Here is a 23,122-nt window from a genome sequence, read left to right as displayed (position 1 = left end):
CGGCGACTAAACCCGCGACCATTAAGAGAAAATCGCTGGCAAATTATTCATTGACGCTGTCTTGTAACGCCTCTCCGGCAGTGGAATATGAACTAAATAGAAGAGCTATTAGCCATATTCTCGGATATACCAAGTCTTGAGGACATTTGTTCCACAGACTTGGAGCCGAGGAATTCCCGGACAAAGGGAATCGCCAATGTGTAAGAATTTGGATGAATTCGAGGTTGGTGCAAAATACAATCTGGCTTGCTAAAACTGATTTGACATTGTTGGGATTTACAGTATTCACTGAAACAACTGCAAATGTCGAAATCAAAAATGAGGTACTGCTGAATTACAATCTCAATGGTTCTAACCTTGCCTCACAGAAAAGAAATACTACACAGGGTGAAGTGTGTAATTGTAATTGTAATCAAAGAAAAGATTGAGCCTAACTAGTACGAGCAGCCGCAAATAAAAATCTGGCATTAATTAGTTGGAATACAAGGGGCTTTGTCCATCTGTTAAATAATGAGAACAATGATCTAGTGCAATTCGACATAATTATGTTACAGGAAACATGGCTAATGTCGGTACCTGTGTGGGATGGCTTTGATCTTTTTTTAAATCCTGCATCACAGGCTTTGCACGGAAGACCAACATCTGGCCTACTCATAGCCATTAAATCTAAAGGGGGGGGATCTGCGCGTAGGCATGGGAAACGCCGAATGAATTTCTCCAACTGGTTAAAGTAAAAGTCAACAATGAATCGTATGGCCTGATAAATGTCTACTGGAATCCAGTGGGAATATCGGAAGGGTCCTTTATCAAATCATTTGGAGACCTATGTAGTCTTATTGCAATGGACTCATCAATTTCACGAATTATAATTGCTGGAGATTTTAATTTGGATTGCACCAATGCCCAGCCCTTAAATATAATCCAAGATTGAATAAATGGGCTGAATTGTCTCATCAAATAATTTGATACGGTTGAATGGTGCTTTTCCTTCCGATATTCCCCCTCATCCAACTTGGCATCGTGGTGGTAGTGTTTCCATAATTGACTTTATTTATGTGAATATGAATATGTTTGAGGGGATCAATAAGTTTTGCATTGTGGAAAATACACAGAGTGATCGCAACCAACTTGTGATGCAATGGACAGTCAGTGGCGAACCAACAACCGGACAATAAAAATCTAATGAGAGTAAATCCTGTTGTAAATAATAATGGTAATAGGCTATGATGGTCGGAGAGATCGTTAAAATGGCTAAAAGATCAACTTGAAAGTCAAATGTGTACAGGAGGGAATAATTTGCAGCCGTGTTATGCTGACATGTTACAATACCTTCAAGCCGACGGAAGAGGCAAAGGAGGGTGTAGGGATCACCTAGATCGTCCACAGATACATGTGTATGATGCTGCCACCAGAGCAAGGAAGGCTGAGTATCGGCGTCAAATAAGGGCAGTTAATTGTTTGACATTGAAGGAGAGAGGACTTGCGTTGGCCCATATTAAAACAACATATACAAATTGGCTCAGAGCTACTAGAGGACTTAGACTGCAGCAGGATGGTGAAAATATGCTGGCGAAAATAGTCGAAAAACCTAGCACAAATCTGGGCCTTATTGAGTAAGTCAACGCATTACTCACAAAACATCATGCAAGCAAATAATGTTACCGAGCAGGTGTGGTGTGCCCATATATTGGAGTATTATGCAGCCCCTTCCAACTCGATAGTAACTATTCCGCAGGATCTGGGTCCTTTTTTCCAAAAGTATGATCTGGAAGATATTCAATTCTTCATAAATAAAATCAGTAACTCAGGTGCCTGTGGACTTGATGGGTTATCATATAGGACCTTCAAAAAGCATCCTGAGCTATGGGCCAGAATACTCTTTGAAATATTCAGGTTAATCAATATGAATCAATTCTTGCCTGCCTCCTGGACGCATACTTTGTTGGTCCCTATATATAAAAAAGGTGACCGCTCGAGCCCGTCAAGTTATAGACCCATTGCGTTACTTGATGCGCCTGGCAAGATTTTTACTAGATTGGTGTTGAGAGACTTCAGCGAATGGACATTGAAGAATGAGCTACATGACCCCTTTCAAACGGGCTTTGTAGCTGGGTTGGGTACAATCCCAAATCTTATGGCACTAAATATGCTAAAAAATAAATATGCTAAAAAGAACCAAGTGCTGTATATAGCGTACATAGACTTTCAATCTGCTTTTGATTCGATTGATAGGAACATCTTGTATCAAAAACTAGTACAACACAATTGCCCTCAGTCTTTACGGTTGCTGATTATGCGCTTTCACAATAACACCACAGTATAAGTAAGATTAACCTTGGATGGAAAACTGTCTGACAAATTGAATACATTCCGAGGGGTAAAACAAGGTTTTATATTGGCCTCATCAGTCTTTAACTTTTTCGTGTTAAAATTAGGCACGGAGATAAGATCTCTGAAATGTGACCAACCAAAATTAGGGACAGAAAAAATTTCGCCCTTATTGTATGCGGATGATCTTATTCTCTTATCCCAAACTCCAGCAGGGTTACAGTGGTTGTTGGATAAGTTGAATGGCTTTGTGATGAAAAACAATCTAATCATTAATTTACCTAAAACACAGATTATGGTTTGTCGTCCACATCCTAAGACTAAAGTCAAAAATTACAAGTGGCAGCTACACAACAGAAGTCTTTCTAAGGTAGAGCAGTATCGATACTTGGGTCTAATTTTTGCACTCCCAGTGTCAAATAAAATTAATGAACTTGAGAGATATAATAAACTTCAGACGCTAATACAACAAGCGAAAATGTTAAAAGGGAAATTTGGGAAATTTACTATACGTCATATAATGACTTTTTACCAACAAAAGATCATCCCTACGATATATGGAACTGAGTGTCTAATTGTGGCAAGCATAAGCTGGCTAAAATGTGAATCCCGGTTTTGGAAAGAGCTACTGATGTTACCAAAATCCGTCCCGTTGCCATTGATTAGGCATGAATTGGGCTTATTATCCCTCGAAGTACAAGTGAAGTGGAAAATGGCACACTGAGAAAAAGCATTTTAGGTCTAAAAACCTCGAATCTTTTGGGAATTATGGCAAAACATCTGCTTGCTCGTGATCAGGTTTTTACCAAAGAATGGTGTGAATATGTATTGCACGCGTTGGCCGATGCATCAATAACATTGGATTTATTGCTTGAGAATCCTGATCGAGCAAAAGCCAAAATATATCAAAATGATTGGATTGTAAATCGGAATTTATGTTTTCGATATATATTGACTTTAAGTCCAATCTATTTGTACATAAGCATTTTCGAAGTATGGCAGACTATCTCTCCAAATTCCCTAACCCTCAAATGCGTAACCTATACCAAAGGTTCACGCTGAATCTGTGGCCAACACGTGAAATCTTGGTGAGAAGAAGGATGATTTCCAGAGATTTGGAATATTGTCGCTTCTGTAGTAACAAATTCAGCAAGGAAAATTTAGAACATGTTTTAACTAAGTGCCCTAACCTAGAACTGAGGAGTAGACACTTCAGTAAATAATTTGTAAGTTCATGTAGTAACATGGAACCAGAGGCAGTGTGGCACCTTTTATTTAATAATGGAAAGCTAACGGTTCGTATAGCAATCATTCATTTTTTATTGACCATTTTTCCGGATATAATATAATTTTGATTGATCCTTGATTTTAGAGGGTGATTGCTTTGTGCTGTTGAAATTTTATTTGGTGTTTTCCTTGCATGAATAATGAATTATGACTTACACTTGTATGAATTATGAATAGTATGAATTATGTTTTGAATAGTATGAATTTTGACTTGTATGATGTCATAAATGTGTGTAGTAATGAAATTACGATGATGTAAAAATTTGAAAGGATGATTTTATTATCCAATACAAATAAAAAAAAAAATATAATAATGTAGGGGGCACTCCATGACACGATATGGAATACATTGCCAGAAAAAAGGGACTAGCCAGAAATGCTGTCTGATGGTAAACTCCGTTGAGGCAGTTGGTATTGAGGTAGAGTCCAGATTGTCAATACTTTCTTTCAGGAAAGTCATGATTCTATTAAAGACACAGAGGCTCGTATTATTATGCATACGCTTCTTTATTAAAACTCAAGCAGCAATCTTAAAAAGAAAAAAAAAACATTAAACAAAAATCAAAGAAAAAACATTTTCTGTGTCAATGTAGTCTTTGCAGTTTGAAACTCTATTGCCCTCAGGCATGACACTTGTCCTAGTCCATGAATCACAGCGTTATGGTCCTATCACCTCACAATTCCTCATCCCCAATTCCTCTTTCTTTCACTGTCTCGCTGTAGCTTCCTAATGAATGACTCCATCTCGAACAGGGTATAGCGAAGAACAAAACCTGTAATGAACCGCCTCCAACTCCAGCAGGGATCCGCCGTGTGTTTTCTGCCTGTTTAGTGTCCGCACCTGCTGTCAGGTTCCCTTGGAGGTTCAGCAGATTCCTTCTTAGATAAGTGACTGTAAAATTACTGACAAATGCAACTTGTTATGACATATGATTGATGGGAAATTGATCAGTTAGTTAAAAGAACTTTTAAACAGAAGAGGTGATTGAGCAAACATAAGACTGTCAAGTAAAGTTTAGTCTTTAATGGAAAGTCAATACTGTGATGTTTCAAAGGGTCGTTCATTTTCTACAGGGACAGAGACAGTGCCCCAGCTTTGAGTCTGTGATAAACCGCAGGAACTCCATTCTCTGCTGTGGCCTGGTCTCGGATTTCTCCCAATTGATGAGAAACCCCAGTTTCTCTAGGAGACTCGTCATTGGGACCATTTGCTCTGGTAGCCGCATCGGATCCTGCGCCATGAGACAAATATCCTCGATGTATAAAATCAGTCTGACTCCTGAGTAGCTTTGTGAAGCACCAATGTGCTGAAGTTAGTCTGAAAAGGGAGACACATAAACTCTCACCTTTGCCATCACCAGAGGAATTCTAAAAATTGCTGGTGCATCTCAGGAATGGGTACTGCTAGATAGGCATCCCTCAAATCTATGCAGGTTAGCCAGTGCCCTTTCTGCAAAATGTCCCTGAAGAGATGGATTTTCTCCATCTTGCAGTGTCGGTACACGAGAAAGGCGTTAAATTGTGTGAGGTTATCACCGGCCTGACCTTTTGCTTCTGTTTCACCAGTAAGACATTGCTTAGGAAGCGTTGCGCCACCTGTTGCGCTGGCCTTATCGCCATTTTCTTTAGAAACTCTCCTACTTCCTTGTCCATGAGGCTTTGTTCCTCCACTGTGTTTAGGGAGGATTCTCAAAATGTGCTAATTTCCCTTACCTTTTGAGACCCCCAGCAACTTTGCTGGATTTCTAAGATTTGATGTTTCTACCTGGGAAGAGTGTGAGCCTTTGTTTCCCACTCTTCCATGTATTTTGATGTGCGTTTTACTTTTGTGTTCTTTGGTTATGGTGTTTTAAAACAACTCCATAGGCATCATCTTTTTCTTTGTGTCACACAACACCTTCAGTGTAGTGGCAAAGGGGTGTCTTTCAGACTCCCCAAGGTTTAAACACTTTCTCTGGGACTGACTATTGTCTCCAGAGCATGTAAAGTTAAATTGACTTTACTAGTCTCTTTATATTTGCTGACCCAGCATCTTCCTAAAGAGTACTGGAGGGGTTGCCTAGCATCCCCTGAGTCAAAACACTGATGTAACAGTGAAATGTTACCCTTTCCTACTATGGCTGGTGGCAGTGGTTTAGATCAAACTACCATGATTTTACCAGACCGTGAACAATGGTAGCAAAAAATCGGGTCAGTCATGTTTTTCAAGATGGCGCCCAAGACGTATCTGTAAAAACAGACTCCGGTCGACTTTTGTCGCCGTTTCTTTTAGGAAAGGTCCTTCTTGTGTTTAACCAGGTTTGGTCCCTTTGTTCATTGTCCTTTGGCGGGTTTCAGTGCTGAAGCCCTCCTCTAGCGCCTCAGTGTCTGGGGTGGACAGGATGTGAGGGAGGTGCCCGAAACTCCCTGTGCTTAGTCTCCTAGGAGACCTGAATGCACTCTGGCGTGATTGGCTGGCTGGCTGTCCGGCAACGACAGCCACCCTGCTGTGTGAGTGACAGCCAGGATTGAATGAATGGGGGAAAACTGTTTAAAAGCAGGTCTCTGGGACTTGGAAAGCAGAGTCGACCACTGGAACGAAAGAACCGAAGACGAGCTGAAGGAAGAGGACTGCTGCAACTCCTGGACGACAGGTGAAGCCCTGCTGCTGGTCCGAATTGCCTGAAACTCCATCGACAGAGAAGTCCTTCAAGGTTAACTTCTTCCCTCGAATTTGGTGGAACCAACCAACTCACAAGCCGCTTGGAAACCGTCCCCTCCTGGTCGAATTTTTTACAGAGTGCTGTGGAAAACCGGATAGCCAGTGGGAAGGATACCAGTTGTGTTCTTTAAGGCACTCATACCTTAAACCGACGTTTAGCCAAGCTTGTGGCCTCGTCCCTGGGCAGTACAGGAACCTCCCGACGTCCTCCTTCTTGTCCCCACGACTGAAGCACAGGAACAGCGAGGTCTGCTCGAACTGCCAGGAACAACTGCCTCAGCTACAGCTCTTCTTCACTTTAAAGGTACTGTGCAAACCCGGTCCGGAAATCTTTTCGACCACAGAGAAAGTTTGTGAAACTTTCCCCTCTTTGAAGGCTGGTCCTTCCCTAAAAATTTGTCTAACTTTTCACCTGGCCGAATTCTTCTAAAAACCGTGGCAAAGACTTAACTGTTATCTACCAGAACTGTGCTATCCTATACAAAGACTCTGAACCATTGACTTTGACCCAGGCCTATCGAATTTAATTGCTGGTTGTAGTTAACTGAAACCCTTTGCCCTACCTATGAATGTATTTGGGCTGCATTTCCTATACCCTTGTCTTTTTACCCCTTTTTAAAGTAACTGAAGTGCCATTTTGCTCCCACTTCAGGGGAGCTGAACTTGTTCAGTAACTTATTGGTTGTGTATTGTGGTGTATTAGTGTATGATATTAAGCTGTTTTTGATAGTGTAATGTTTTCTAATTGACTTTGTAAATAAATGTGTATTCTTTTACCAAGAAACCTTGAGTTGAACCACTGTATTTGTTGGTCCCTTTGTGTAACTTGTTCTACTGCTCACTTCAACTCTTGAGATAAGTCTGGCTGCTCAGCCAATGCTACCACATAACTGTGTAGTACAGGCTTGTACCAAAGGTGAAATGGTACTGACACTTGTAGTCTTAATTGCATGTATTGTTCCCAAAGGGTACTGCATGTGATTCTGCCTAACACTCTGAAATTGCGAAAGGGTGCTGCAGTTTAGTTTGTGCTCTTTAAAAATTACAGACAACACCCCTGCACAGTCTCTGCGACCCAAGAGTCCACGGTAAGATCCTCCCAAGCGCTTGGGTGCATCGCTAGCCTACCAACTATCGCGGGAATTGCGCCTTGAAACACTTGTGTATAGGCGCGTCTCAAATGCCATATCATATCATATATCATTGCTTGCTGCTGCGCTGTGTGCATACGACTGTACTCTCACATGCTGCTGCAGTGCCAACCCCGACCCCTGCCTCTTCCACGGGAGGGGAAGGAAGGATTCAGCCTTCTGTCTTCCTGCTGTCACTAGTTGTTTCCTCTATAGGGCCTCTGGCCTCTTCAGTGGCTAGCGGAGACGCCTCTGCTTCTGCCGCCCTGGCAGATACACAGGGCACAAACACTCTTTTTTAACAATGTCTGACCTTTGTCCAGAGCAGCAAAGGTGTTAACAAATCTGGACATGTCTTTGACAAATGCTTCTCTAAACAAAAGCCCTTTAGCTGCTGCAGTGGCCTCAGAGGATGCCAACTCCCTGAGTTTCAGGTCGATCTTTACTACAATCGATCGTCTGCACTCCGCTGCTACTGTACAGTTGGTATTACTTATTAAACAAACTGCTCTTTGTGCCCAATTAGCCAGAACATGCACATCATAGGCAGGGCCTCTTTGGTCTCTTCCACCATTTTAATGATCTTGGCCAATGGACCTATGGAATCGGGGAGTGTGTCCTGGCATGCTATCCATGAGCGGGCAATGCCCTTTTCGGGTCCTTGGTGTGCTTCACCATGAATGAGTCCACCTCCAGAGTGTCCGCTACTTTATCCGGCAGAGAAGGTCTGGAATATTGTGCCTTCAATTAGCCTCTCACCTCCTTATTTAAAGGCGTGCGCAGTCACTTGCTCAAGTACCCATTGGCCTTAAGTGGGGGCTTCCCCTCCGAGGATCTCGGGTGGAGTAGCAGGTCTAGATGAAAGGGGCCGTCCAGGGAACTATCTCTGCATTTCTAAACGCTCTTATTGTGCCTTTTGCACGGTTCTCCTTCCTGAGGAGTGGCCAAGCTCACAGAAAGGTGAGAACTCTCAGTGCTGCTGGAATCCCATTCAGTGCCCTCTTGGTCTTCCTGTGGGCTAAGGGGTATGTCACCTTGTCCCTTCCTTCACGCCTTTCCCTTAGCATGCCTCTCTTTTGTGTGTCCTTTGCGTGATTTGGACAGTGGTTCGCCACTGGCCTTATGTTCCTCCTGCCATTGTCTCTTGCAGGCTTTGGGCCTCACAGCTGTCGCCCTTGCGAGAAGGCGACCCAGCCCAGGAGACAGTCCAGCTTATGGGATAGCGGCCCTATGCCTGCCCATGCTGCTTTGTCCATCAGCTGTCCCAGAGAGGGGTCCTGCAGAATGTTTGAAGGCCCTTCTCTGCTTTACTCGCTGTCAGAGGATTCTACCTATACCCAGGCCATATTGTGTAATGCACAGGAGTCAGACAGCTAGCAGCCGCAAGGTGACGTACAGGCTTTTTATTATTAAATTTAATTTATAACATCTCTCAATGGTCTTGAGACTATTTCTTCACTTGTTTAATGTCTTTGAAGTCATTTAAACAGTACAGTTTACATCAGCTAGTCCAGAGATTGATGACATGCTGTGGCATGCTGGAGTTCCAAGTGGCTGAAAGTTATGAAATATAACACAAGAGGCTAAGAGGTAAGATGCCTGAAGTAATTTTGAAGCAATGAAAAAACTGATTTGAAGCAGATATAAAGAAATATTTAGGTGGCATGCCACGTTAAAATTAACACTGAAAAGGAACTTTCAGGCCCTGGTGTTTAAATGGGTCATAAGAACTAGCACCAGAAATTTCCCATCTAAAGCATTTGTGCAATGGTAGAACTTCAGACTACAGTGCACGAGGTAGAAAGCTCTAGGATGCTGTCAAAGTTCATTTTTTTTAATTTCATTTATAACATCTCCCAATGATTGTGAGGCTTTTTACTCTGTGGTTCGATGGGGCGTTCCTCTAGCTGAGATTCTATCTGTGACTCAGCTGGAGGAAGGCGGACAGCGGACGCAGTGAGGGAACTCTCCTTCTATCAATAAACAAGATAACGATCTGGATGCAAGTGTATGTTTACTTTATCACTAAGAACATACATAACAAGTGGCGACGAGGAGGCCGCCTGTTCCGCACAAAGGAGAGTTCCGTGGACGTTATTATACAGGGAACGGCTAGCCGGAACCAGCAACTACTGAACAATACGGACAATACAACGAAGGAATCAGACGGTACCACTAATCAAACCAAGGTACGGCATAAGAATATGACAATTTAAAAAAAAGAAGAGAAAAGAAAATTAGGATAAGAAGTACAGTTATTTAATAACCTGGCAACGAAGCGGAGCATTTTTTGAAGCGTAGACAAGCTTCGGTTACTGAAACCATACGCGTGCAATACGAAGCACGGCGTGACGTTACTCTACATCAGAGTAAAGGACCTTGAAGCGTCCTGTACGTGCCGCCATTTTGGGACATAGTAACCGGCATAATAAAAACAAACACCGAGCGGCGTGTTTTGACAACGCATAGATACGTTGTATCTCTATGAGTTAAAGACTACGCTGGACAACTGTGAAGACGACTGATGATAATTATACAATCACAATATGAAATCACGGCCTGCCAATACACTAATGAAGTAGTGAATGTAAAAGAATATTCGTATGTTAAACAAACAGATCAGGCTGCTGTACTACATTGAAGCAAGTGGGTTACCTACATTGTGTGTAGCAGAACATATATATCACCACAGACTTTCAGCTGGCTCATGACTAGGTATATATGTGAAATTGTCACAAACCATATACAAAGATAAAGAAATTAAAAAAAAAAACATTTCTAATATTCTAACATGCAAAGCATAGTGGCACCACAAAAGTTCTTAGCACAACCTGGGACTCCAACCTTATCGTGGGAACAATGGCTGGACAATTTCCAGGTCTACATGAGGGCCATTGGCGGCGCCAAGTTCAGTGATGATTTAAAGGAGGCCACTTTACTCAGTTGTATTGGGGCTGAAGCCTTAAGAATATTTCGGACGTTACCTGATGGTGATGATACTGCAGGTGGTTCTGGTGATTCCACATCCGGTTCTAGGAAATACGATATTGCCTTGTTGAAATTAAACAAACATTTTGGAAATAGAACTAATGTGGTGTTAGAAAGATACAGGTTTTTCACCAGGAGACAACTCAAGAATGAGTCTATTGACATGTATGTTGCAGCTTTACGAGGCCTCATAGCTACATGTGAATTTACAGGGTTAACAAATGAATATTTGAGAGATCAGATCGTTCTTCATGTTGCTGATCCCAAAATACAACAAAGACTTTGGCAGGCGAAGAATCCATCTTTGGAACAGACTTTGGATATTGCATGCTCCATTGAGTTGGGTGACAAATGCATGCGAGAAGTGCAAAATAAACAAGAAATGTTCGACAAAGGCCCTATTCAAGCTGTAGCAAGTGATGAAATGAATAAGGATGAAGAGACATTGATTGCCATGGTGAAAAAGTTTGTAAGGTCAGATCTAAATAAGGGCACCAGACAAAGTAAGGAAATGCTACCATGGAATCAAGCCAACTGCGGTAGGTGTGGTTGGCACAAACATGTGAATCCAGATAGAGACTGTCCAGCTAATGGTGTGGAGTGTTTCAAGTGTGGCCAGATGGGTCACTACGGCAAAATGTGTAGACGTATCAGAGGAAGAGGAAGGAATTTTATGCGGGGAAGTGGCAACAGGAGTTATCGCCAGTCTACCAGGGGCAACATGATGGGGGTGAGAGCTGTGGAAATGACACATGGTTCTGAGGATGCGGTAGCAGTCACCAAAGAAATGGATGATGTGGTGCAGATTTTAACTCTTTCGTCTAAAGAAAATAGTATTGGCTCATGGGTACCAATGTCTATTGACGGGATTACCATAGAAGTGATGGTGGATACGGGATCCCCATATACCATAGTGGATGAAAACACGTTCCATGGAATCCTTAAAAAAAAACGTGAGGATCTATGTCTGATCAAAGTCAAGGCGACGGGTTATGGCAAGTCTCCCATTGACATTCTTGGTTATGTATGGATCCAGTTGGCTTTTGAAGGGAGACAAACATATTGCAAGTTATATGTTGCCCGCGAAGGGTTTGCTATAGTCGGCTGGTGGGAACAAGCGGCTTTGAAGATCAGAATTCATCCGGGGGAAAACATTCCCATCATGAGTGTCACAGATAAGTGCTGCAATTCAGACGCCAGTTTGGAGCAGTCTTTTCCAGATGTATTCAACAACCATATAGGTTTGCTCAAGGGTTTTAAGCATTGCATTGTTCTAAAAAAAGGGGCAAAGCCTGTTGTACATACATTAAGGAACATACCAGTTGGTACCTGTGAACCTTTGAAGAAGGAGTTAGAAAGATTGTGTTCTGAAGACATTATTGAGCCTATAGAAAGCTCTGAATGGTTGTCCCCAATTGTGCGGAAGCCAGGGGGAGAAATTTGCATGTGTGTGGACTTAAGAGATTTGAACAACAGTATATGGGTTGATCGCCACCCCCTACCAAACATAGGAGAGATGCTCTCCACAATGGAACCAGCTAGATACTTCACCACACTTGATTTATCAACTGCATATCATCAGGTGGTGTTGGAAGAAGAGTCTAGGCATCTCACATCTTTCATAACCCCCTTGGGGGCTTTCCGTTTTAAAAGAATGCCATTTGGATTAGCATCCGCAGCTGCTGTTTTCCAAAGGCTGATGCAATATCTTTTTGAAGGCTTACGGGGTGTCTATTTTTTTCAAGATGACATTCTGATATCAGCTGTATCAGAAGAAGACCATGATGCCAAACGTATTGGTGTTCTACAGATTTTACAACAAAAAGGACTCACATTAAAAATAGAAAAATGTAGAATTAAAAAGAAGGAAGTAACATATCTGGGCCATTGTATTGATGCGGAAGGAATAAGGCCTAAAGAAAGTCTTGTGGATACGATACTGAAAATGCCTGACCCATCTAATAAAGATCAATTGAGGAGCTTAATGGGCTTAACGGAATATTACTCCAAATTTATTGATCACTATACACACAGGACGAGCCACATGAGGAGTTTGATAAAGAATGGTGTGAGTTTTGATTGGTCACCTGAATGCAGGCGAGAACTTCAAGATATCAAAACGTCAATAAACAAGGCTCCTGTTTTGAAGATGTTTGACTGCAGAGCCAAGTCCATTATATCAGTTGATGCAAGTAATGTGGGCTTAGGAGGTGTGTTGGAACAAGTTCAGCATGGAACAATAGTCCCGATTGCTTTTGCCTCTAGGACACTAAAGGATGCAGAGAAAAACTATTCCACAATTGAAAGAGAGGCTCTGGCAGTGATTTGGATCTTAGAGCACTTTAAAGGGTTGATTTGGGGAAGCCCCATTGAAATTAAAACTGATCATAAGCCTCTCATACACAATCTAAGTCCCATAAATTCGCATTTAATGTCTCCTCGCATTAGAAGGTGGATTCTAATTATAATGCAATACAATCTCACGGTTAGTTTTACCCCTGGCAAAAGGAACAGAGTTGCTGATTGTTTATCCCGCTTGCCATGTTCCACAACTCATGAAGTGGCCAAGGAAGAGGAGATGGAGATGGATTGCGTGATAGCACAAATACACCCCAGTTTTTCCAAAGAAGAATGGGTCAAAGCTAGCGAGAGGGATGATGAACAAGAGCTGTTTAGGAGAGCAATTAAAAGTGATTGGAGAGTGGTAACAGAAAGCATTTCTCCTTGGGAGAATAAGAAAGATGAAATGTCTTGCGATGAAGTGTGTATATACCGTGGAGATCGCATAGTTCCACCTTCGAGTTTAAGAGAGAAGATAATGGAAATAGCACATGAGGGGCATATAGGAAGAAACTTGACGAAAAGAAGAGTCAGAGAGACATTTTGGTGGCCCAATATATGGAGTGATCTAGAAAACATTGTAAGAGAATGCTCTGCATGCGCAGTGAGCGACAAAGGAAAAGTGACTAGAGCCTCACCGTTGCAGCCTATAACAATACCAGATTCAGTGTGGACGAAGTTGGCTGTTGATATTTCAGGCCCATTTGAAATATTGGAACCCCAAAAAATCTATATCATTGTGTTGGTTGATTACACTTCCAAGTGGGTGGAATGTGGCATAATGGAAGAGTCAGTTTCAGCCATGAAGGTTAAAACATTTCTGGAAGAAATTTTTAATAGAGAGGGGGAACCCCAAGAGATGATCTCGGACAATGGTGCACAAGTTATGTCAATAGAAGTGCAGAAGGTTCTCAAAGAAAGAGCTATTAAGCACAGAACCACAGCTCTATACCATCCCATAGGGAACGGGTTGGTGGAAAGGATGAACCGCTTTATTAAAGATACTATTCAACTGGCTGTAGCTAACAACTTGCCCTGGAGAGAGACTCTTAAAGAAGCTTTGGTTACTTATAGAGTCACGCCACATTCTACAACGGAGGAAGAGCCATTTACTATGATGAGAGGAAGAATTGCTACAAATAGATTGAGACCAGCCTGGCTACCCTTGAAGAAGAATACATCTGTGGACATGGATGCAGTTATTAGGAGAGTAAAAGATAAACACGAGAAGTACAAAAAATATTACGATAGCCAGAAACATGTGAAGGAAATTAAGATCGAGGTGGGTGACTGGATCAGAGTGAAAGAACCCAGAAGAGTTTTGAAAGGAGAATCTAAATATCGTCATCCACAAAGAGTGGTGAACTGTTCAAATAAATCTGTAATACTAGAGGATGGAAGTAAGTGGTCATGTGATGACATTATTGTGACGGATGGAAGAGTGAAACGGATGATAGATGAAAACAACAGGGTGGAGAGGAGAGATATGCTGGAGAAAGAAGGATCTGCATCATCCAAAACTGCATGCCATAGTGACCTGATGAACAATGATGTCTCTGATTTGGGATCCAGGAGAAGAGTGCCACGGATGAAAGAAGACTTCATTTATTATTATTGAACATGTTACATGATAGACCAATGTAACTTAAAGAAGACGAGACAACGTGTATCCTTTCACTTACAGATTTATCTGTGTTTGATCCTGCATTTAATGTTTTGTTCTGTTTTTGTTTTCCTTTCTCCAATGCCCTCTGTATGTAATTTTTGTTGATTTGTATTAAGGGGGGGAGATGTTATAATGTGAAGGTTAATAGAACCTTCGCATACTGTGGTTCGGTGGGGCGTTCCTCGAGCTGATATTCTATCTGTGACTCAGCTGGAGGAAGGCGGACAGCGGACGCAGTGAGGGAACTCTCCTTCTATCAATAAACAAGATAACGATCTGGATGCAAGTGTATGTTTACTTTATCACTAAGAACATACATAACAAGAACTAGCACCAGAGATTTCCCATATAGAGCGTTGGTGCAACTGTAGAACTGCAGACTACAGTGCATGAGGTTGAAAGTTCTAGGCAGCTGTCCAAATCCACATTTTCTTTATTTTTTATTTGATTTATTAACATCGCAAAAAGATTGTGAGGCTTTTACTCACTTGTTTAATGTCTTAAAAGTCATTTAAACAGTAAATTTGACATCAGCTAGTCCCGAGAGGGGTGACCTGCTGTGGCATGCTGGAGTTCCAAGTGCTTTCAAACATTCAATTGCTGAAAGGTATGAAACATAAGACAAGAGACTAAGAGGTGAGATGCCTGGAGTAATTTTGAAGCAATGAAAACACTGATTTGAAGGAGCTATAAGACATATCTAGGTGGCATGCCACGTTAGAATTGACACTGAAAAGGGACTGTCTGGCCCTGCTGTTTGAATAGGTCATAAGAACTAGCACCAGAGATTTCCCATATAAAGCTTTGGTGCATCTGTAGAACTGCAGACTACAGTGCATGAATTTGAAAATTCTAGGCAGTGGTCAGAAGCCACATTTTTTATTTTTTTATTTGATTTATTAACATCGCAAAAGGATTGTGAGGCTTTTTACTCATTTGTTTAATGTCTTAAAAGTCATTTAAACAGTAAATTTGACATCAGCTAGTACCGAGATTGGTGACATGCTGTGGCATGATAAGTACTTAAACTATGCATTTGCTGAACGTGTTTCAATATAAAACAATCCCACAATGATTGAGAGGGTATTTTTCACTTGTACAATATGTTTGAACTCCTTAAAACTGCACATTTTCCATCAGCCAGTCCAGAGATTGGTGGCATGCTGTGGCACGCTGTGGCATGTGCCACATGTCACATTCGACTCCTACCCCTTCTCTGAATGCGCCCCCCACCCTCTAGCCAACCTCCCTTCCGACTGACACACGTCACATCCATAATACACCTGTGTCGTGTGACAAAGCCCCTCCTTCATAGCAATTAATCATTGCTCTACAAATAAAGCTGGTTTCATTACATTGTAATTTAAGTACTTTAGAAAAGAAATCTAATGTGAAAACACAGCTGTTGCTGCCCAATTAAATGGTTCGTCTGTCATCAGGTCTTAGGAAAGGCCCTGAATGCAGTTTCAAACTGTACTGGCACACTGCGGTGTGATCCTGCTGGGGTCTGAGGGCCCACTGGCCCTGTGTTGCAGGAGTTCTGTGCCTATCACTCGTATTTCGCAAGGGACATCACTACACTAACCATATACATTATCTTCTGATAGAAGTTTATCATTCCAAGACGGTTAGTCTGGTACACCCCTATTGTACTCTGCCACAATACATCTATGAAAGTGGCAAAGGGGACAAATAGCACTAATGAGTGTTCCTCATTACAAAGCATTTCAGGAATAGAACAGTGATATTTGATAAACAAGTCTGGAATACTAGATGATCAGGGGCTGGGTCTCGATGTGAGCATGCCCATCTCCCAACACAGAAACATATTTAGGGAATTATATCTGTAGACAGGAAAGGATACCCTACACGAGACACCCAATAAACAATGCACAGAAAGGAGCATTATTTTGAATGAATCTCCAAGCAATGTCTTTATTATTTTAAGATGCTTACCTACAGAATGTCTAGTGCTGTGACTGCAGGTTTCAATGATGTGAGGGCAGGGAATGGGCAAAGGGGCAAAGTATAGTGTGATCGAAGCAGACCCTATTTACCTGAACAAAGTAAGCGGTTTTAAAGGTCTTCATGTGTTAATAAAATCCACAGGGCTCAAGACCTAAAAAACATGGGGAGGGGGTGCTGGCTCATTGATATACATACAGGAAGAGAACACCTCTTAAAGTTAAATCTGCAAATTTAATTCAGTTGGTCCTTTTTTTAATTAAAGGAAGAGCAAAGGAAAAATGAGCATTGGCCTTTCAAAAAATTAATCACTACCCGAAAAATAACCCCAGACAGAAGATTTTCCGTTAACGTTGCCAGCCAAGTATAAAAGGTGTGCACCTTTTTAAACAATCCATCATTCGATATTGAAATATTCCCTATAAAGCAAAATCCCAAACATACTTGCCCCCCTCGGTGGATGACCACTTGCAATCTCCTTCTTCTCGAACATTCAGGAAACCCACGACAACACTCTCTTATGAAATAGGTCAGCTGCTGCTCCACGACTTCACATACTCGCTATGTAGCTAACAATGATTATGACTTGTTAATAGACATCCTCCTATGGATTGTGACAAGAACTTCTAGCAGCGTTTTAGGATGGCAACTGTCGCAGGACTCTCATTCACAAATCTTCTTTCTCCCTCTCAGCATGCACAGTTCCCCAGCCTTACCCTTCTGCTCTGGCAGGATCCCCTCTCTCTGATCATTCTGACAGCTTTTCACATTCTCAAATACCCCTGGATTTACTCTCACATCATGACTATTGACAAACTGCAGATGCTGTATTGCTACAGGCTTTAATGAGGACACTTCACTACAATCCTAGTCCAAAATTGTAGGAGTAACACTGGAAACATGCATATTGCCTTCATATAGTTCCACTTAGCGTTAGAATGCTGAGACATTTACGCAAATCTCTGTTCCATGTTGCAAACTAGAGGGACAAAGGCAGCCACCAGCGAGAGGCGCGCAAAACTTCCAAAAGTGGTTGACCCATGTACCGTTACGTAGTTCCACATAACTACGCTGGTTGGAAGAGGCAGCACCTGCTTCCATTACTCGCCCTGGGCAATCGCGCCCAAGCCACGGCAATCGCACATGTGCACCCCCTCTGCCCCCACCTGGTAAATTCCGCCTCACCGGGCAATTGCGCGCCCTCCCCCCAGGGTATTGCGCCACGGGCAGCCTCCCACTTTGCCCGAGCCCAGAAACGTGCCTGGCTGTAGCATTTGTAAAGCACTATCCTGCACTGAGGCTGTCTAGCGCAACATTACATTACACAATATTATGTTATTGGGTTTCATACTGCGCTCTGTTGCCATTTGCATGGTGTTGGGGGAGTTTTCCTAGAGCCCATCCTGATGTAAGACTTTAGTAAACTATCTCAGTGATTTGTAGATCCCCAACTCTTAGTATCAGTCTGTACTACTGCTGGAGCTTTCGTAGGGTGGCAGAGCAATAAGGCTTATCTTCAGAGGAAGATGTGAGCTGTTGGTAAGTGCACTGAATCCAGTTAGACACAGACTTCAAAGAAACTTATACATTTAGTTTATATAAAATGATATATTTATTTATATTTAAATCAGAATCACCTTAAATACCTCATAAGTTTGTACAAGAACACATTGGAATACTTTAGAATACACTGCAAAGGGCATTTCTTAGTTTGTGATTATTCGTGGTTACGTTTGTTGCAACTTTAGAAAGTGAAAAGACAATGTTATCATATTATCGGTAACTACGCACACTTGCGGTTCTTAGAAATACGGTAAGACATTTAATCTGCATGCACATATAAGCAAGTGCCTTTGGGGAAGGAAAATGGTTAGTTAGTAAAAGACTAGCACGGTTCAAGGCTCTATAGATGGTTTTTTCGCACAGCAAGTAAGTCCGAAAACGCAACCCTAGCTAAAGGCAGTTCGGAGAGGCCTCAAAGTCTTGACCAGCAGCATAATACAAAGAGTTCCTGTGGATTTCTTCAAGTCCCTAGTCTTTAAGTAAGCAGCAAGTTAACAACTCACGGTGGAGACCCTGTTAAGAACTCGATGAAGGGACACAAGCAGCAGCTCGGTCTGAGGTAAGAGGGGGGTACCCTGGACACTTCTGGGAGCACTACAACGCTCTGATTAAGGTAAGTAATACCTTTTTCGCGAAAGACTGGTGAAGAAGGCCAGACCCACAAGTAAAGATTGCATTGTGTTTCAAGGAAGCCAGCGACCCTGCCGGGTGAACGGCAGAGTTGGGGAGGCGAGGCTAAGCCTGTGGTACTAACCTTGACTCGTGAATTGGAAATAGCAAAACAAGAAACAAGCGCACACAGCAGGTGAGTTGGCAAGCGATCTGAGAGATCGGTGTGTGTTAAAGCGAATGAAATGGCAACATTATATCACAAGTGAAGGCTGCACATGGGTGGATGAGACACGAACAAAGGCAGACCTGTGAATGAACTTTGAAGTAAAAGGCAGCTGTAAGATCAGCAATACGTAAGTAATGGAGTGGTCTGGTGAAAGGAAGTAGCCCATTCGAAAGTCTCTGTGAAAGGTGCATTGTTTGAAGTTAAAAAGCAAACAAACAGCAATGATGAATTAAGCGAGAGTAGACGTGAGCATTGAGTCAAAGTGGTCCTGCGGTGGTCTGTAAAAGAGCCATGCACATTCGAAAGTCTTCGACATCCAAAAGAGATACGAGTCCGATTGAGGGAGACCCAAAGTATAATAAGCTTGATGAAGGGAGCCCCCTTGCAAGTTTGTGTTGCTGTGACGTGAGAGGTCTGAGCCTGGCAGAGGGGGACCTTTGTGAACTTTACGTTGGAACACAATTTTTAAAATCAAGAAAGAGACTTTAACGTGGAAGGCCAGATGGGCCTCAATCCACGGTTTGGAACTGCTTAGGGTGTTAGAAACCTAGCCAGAGTGTGTCATCCTGCCTACAGGGACAGCCTTACTCTGTGAGATTTAACGTGAGGAGGAGAGCTTTTTCAACTACCATTTATTCTTTTGAACACTGATTTTTCTTTTGCATACATTTACACTTGTTGTTCAAGAGATGGGGCAGGCATTAGGTTTTCGTTAGCATAGGCCATTTTGATTTGACGGGCTCAACTAGGACTATTTTGTTTATCGTTTGATGGTCTAGACTTAGTTATAGAGCAAAATAGGACTTTCTCCAACCCCAACATTTTCAATTAAGGTTTTACGCATTGTACCCATTGATTCAGTGTCATACCTGTGATACCATGCCTTCCCTACAGTGTCAAATAAAGTCTTGAGGGGTTTCCTGAAGGTCCAGTGTGAATGTTCAGATCTGAGGTGGGTGGGGAGGGGGGCTTCCGATTTTTGTTTAACTGTGCCACCCTTTTAAGGATAGGTGTCTTCCCTTTATTTGGAATGCCCTCAGTGTAAGGAAAGCCATGTGCGTTGCACGAATAAAGGACACAACATTCAAGAAAGCCATCCTATCATTAGGAGACAACCCCTGCCAATGAGAGAATGAGTTGGATATAAAAGTAAGGAGTTTGGACTGAGAAGGGAGTGTCTTGGCCCCTGAAAGTGTTGTGAGGCACTGAGACCGTGAAGATTCTGGGAGCTGCAGGGACCCTAGAAGGATCTGTGATCCTTGAAGGCTCCAGAGCCAAGAGTGAGATGGGACCTTTGGAGATGTTAGGTGGAACCCTTGAATGTGCTGCTACCCCTGAATGTGCTGGGAACCACAGAGAGTGAGGTGAACCTCAAATATGAGAAGGATCCTGAAAGTAAAGTGCCCCCTATGGATGTGAACTGGAAAAACGATCAACTACAAAAGTCATGGGAAGAGTGTCTTCAAACTGTGAGAACCCTGGAACTTTGCAAACATTGAGTGGACTGAATGTCTAAGAAGTGTGGCAAAGTCTGAAGCTCTGAGCATCCCATGAAGTAACACAAAGCTCTGAGAAACCTCAAAGCTTTAGTTGTCACTCTTTCAGAACCACAAGAAGAGATGTGAAGCCCGAGAGAATGTAAAGATGTAGGGCTGTGTGAACTAGAAAGGCATTGTGAACTTGAACCGCAAAATAAACTATAGGGTTCGAAATTGCTGGGAGCTTTTTAGCTCCTGCTTTTAGCCTAGGGGAGCCTGGTTAGCTTGTACCAATAGCTACCAGGAGCTACTTTTCTTTTTGCTGCCCAAGCTAACTGGTGCCTTCCGAACATGCATATGTGATATTAACTATTAGTAATTGAAAAATGTTGATAAAAAGAATTCGCACACAACCAGTACACAGGTAAACACAGTGGATCATAGCTAATGGGCAATAAGTGAAAGTGTGCATTTCATGTGAAAGCTAGATTTGTGGTGCCCCTGAGTACTCACTCTTGGTTCCCCAGTGGTAGCTCCTGCCTATTGGATGATGGTTGACACCCAGGAGCTTGTTTTAACTTCTGCTCATCTAATCTTAATTTCAAACCCTGTTGTGTCGGTAACTCGGTAAGGCTCTGTGAACCTTGAAAGCACTGTGACCTAATTTTCTTTTAACAAATCATTGAAATTCACATTTAATTTTAATGCTTTATTTGGTACCAGGATTAACCAAGGCATTTGATAGTATGGCAGAGCTAAAAATAACTTTCATGTGTAATTGCCTCCAAAGTCCGGTTTAGCTTTGTTTGATCTGCAGCTTGGAATTCTTTCCTTGGCTTATCTTTTTCCAAAGCCCGACTGTGCCCATGGAGCAACAATGTAAAGCTATTAGCTTGTACATATCTGCTGAATCAAGGGGAATGCTTTTAAACAACCCTTGATTTGTTTCCCAGATGGAAAACCTGTCTGAGCTCTGTTTTCCCCTGTTGCTCTGTCCACAGTAGTTCAACTTTCCTTCCACAAAAGGATTAGCACCCTCCATGAATGATTGTTTGATTACAATCATTTTCCATCTGTCTACGAAGAAATATGTTTTCATATCCATCTTTTAGGGAAACAAAAATGTTAATAGTCAAAAAAGGCCTTTCTGGCACGTTTTACCCTCACTGGCTTATTCAGGTCTTGATTTTAATTTGCTTAAGCGGAAGAGTATTGTGGGGTGTCTAAGAAGGTATACACCGGTTTCACCTCAGCCATTTCAATGAAATTCCAACTGTATCAATGCAAGGCCATTCCACCAAAAATACACATGTTGGATTTAAAGGGAAATTTACAGAAATTTGAAAATAAATGATAAAGAAGAGTCTAAGAATGTTACTAAAATCGAAATAATAAAAAGGAAGTGGAATGGTGCATAAAAAGAAGGGGAACCATGATTGGGGTAAAAAGATGAGTAATAAAGAACAGTAAAGGGGAGGGGAGAGTTTAGTAGGGCAAAAAGGTGGTAACGGGAATACCCCGTGTTTTGCAATAATGAAGGAAGTAATATAACCTAAAAGAAAATGATGAGATGACGAGAGATGAAAAGGCCGTAAGAAGCAATTTCATTGTGTTGACTTTGAATGAGGTCACTTCAGTGAGCAGAAAGGCTTGGAGGAGATTTTTGCTCAGCTTGGCAATTGACACGGGGTGATACTAAAAGGCATTAATTTGATTTAGTTTTCGAAAGTATATAGATACTAAGGCTTAATATTAGTACAATGTACCCCCAAATGTACACTCTTTAAGGTATCGCTGCATGATTTCAATCATGCACTGCCTGCTTTAGTCTGCTGGTATCTCTACGCCACCCAGATTATTATTGAAATCTGCCCTTTTACAGTGGACCTGATATCTGCATTATCAGCTTTTCAAATTAGGCGTGCCAATGATATAAGCCCCCACAATATGTTATAAAGGCCACACAGCCTGAAATGTAATAATATGTTTAGTGCTGTTGCACTTTGATTATATGTCATAAAACAAAATAATTGTGTTATGCATCAATGTTGTCCTGTTTTTAAAGGTGGAGCATCTGCAACTGAGACTGCTGATAAAAAGGCCCAAGCTCCTAAGGGGGGAACTGCCGTAAAGGTGAGTTTTAATGTTTTGGACTCCTTAGTGAACAGTTATTTTTCTGTGTGTAGTGCACAAAATGACTTTTGTTTCTTTTTCAAACTGCATCACTGGTACGTAAGGACTGTTGGCATGGCAGATCTATGCACATGTTTTCACACAAGGCCATCGTATAAATACGAATGCAGCAACATTAAATGAGATCAGATTCTGAAAGCAAGCACATCATATTTTCAATGCATGTGGTAACAAAAGGAAAATACATTTCAAACGGTTCTGGTACCACAGAGGAGTTGTGCTTCTGAGATATAAAAGTGATGTTGCAGACCATGTAGGATGCCTTTGGTAAGACTAGACCAGGAAATGGTGATACCGATGAACCTGTGAAGTCTTTGTCATAATAACCTCTTTGTAGAAAGGGAAGGGCTCAGATCTCATTCTGTAAAATATTACTTTAAGAAATGTTGTTGCAGCGCTGTAGATGCAACATTATAGCAAGTCATAGCTCGGAGAAATGGCTCCTCTGGGTGGTCCAACTGTTTCCTGGACTACATTTAGGTATTTTAATAGTGTCTGATTCAGGAAAAATTATGTATGGGTGAAATTAAAACCAATTTCTCTCGGAGAATTCCTGATTCTGTATCTTGTAACTCTAGGCTATGGTAATACGTGCTGATAGTTATTCTGCAAGCAAAGCGCATCTCACAAATATGCAAGGTATGT

The 23,122-nt window shown here is 41.9% G+C and overlaps 1 protein-coding gene across 1 annotated transcript in view; it reads left to right on the top strand.

Moving 5' to 3' along the window:
- PIN4 (peptidylprolyl cis/trans isomerase, NIMA-interacting 4) overlaps positions 1-23,122 on the top strand; it is a 166,046-nt gene that overhangs the window by 16,277 nt on the left and 126,647 nt on the right. The window contains exon 2 of the mRNA XM_069648638.1: positions 22,350-22,417. Coding sequence (XP_069504739.1) covers positions 22,350-22,417 — 68 coding nt within the window. The remainder of the gene's footprint in view (positions 1-22,349; positions 22,418-23,122) is intronic.

This window comes from Ambystoma mexicanum, chromosome 2q (assembly GCF_040938575.1).
Source record: "Ambystoma mexicanum isolate Mex_15411 chromosome 2q, UKY_AmexF1_1, whole genome shotgun sequence".
NCBI lineage: Eukaryota > Metazoa > Chordata > Amphibia > Caudata > Ambystomatidae > Ambystoma > Ambystoma mexicanum.
The sequence above is the reverse complement of the archived record's forward strand: the minus strand, read 5'-3'. Positions and strand labels throughout refer to the sequence as shown.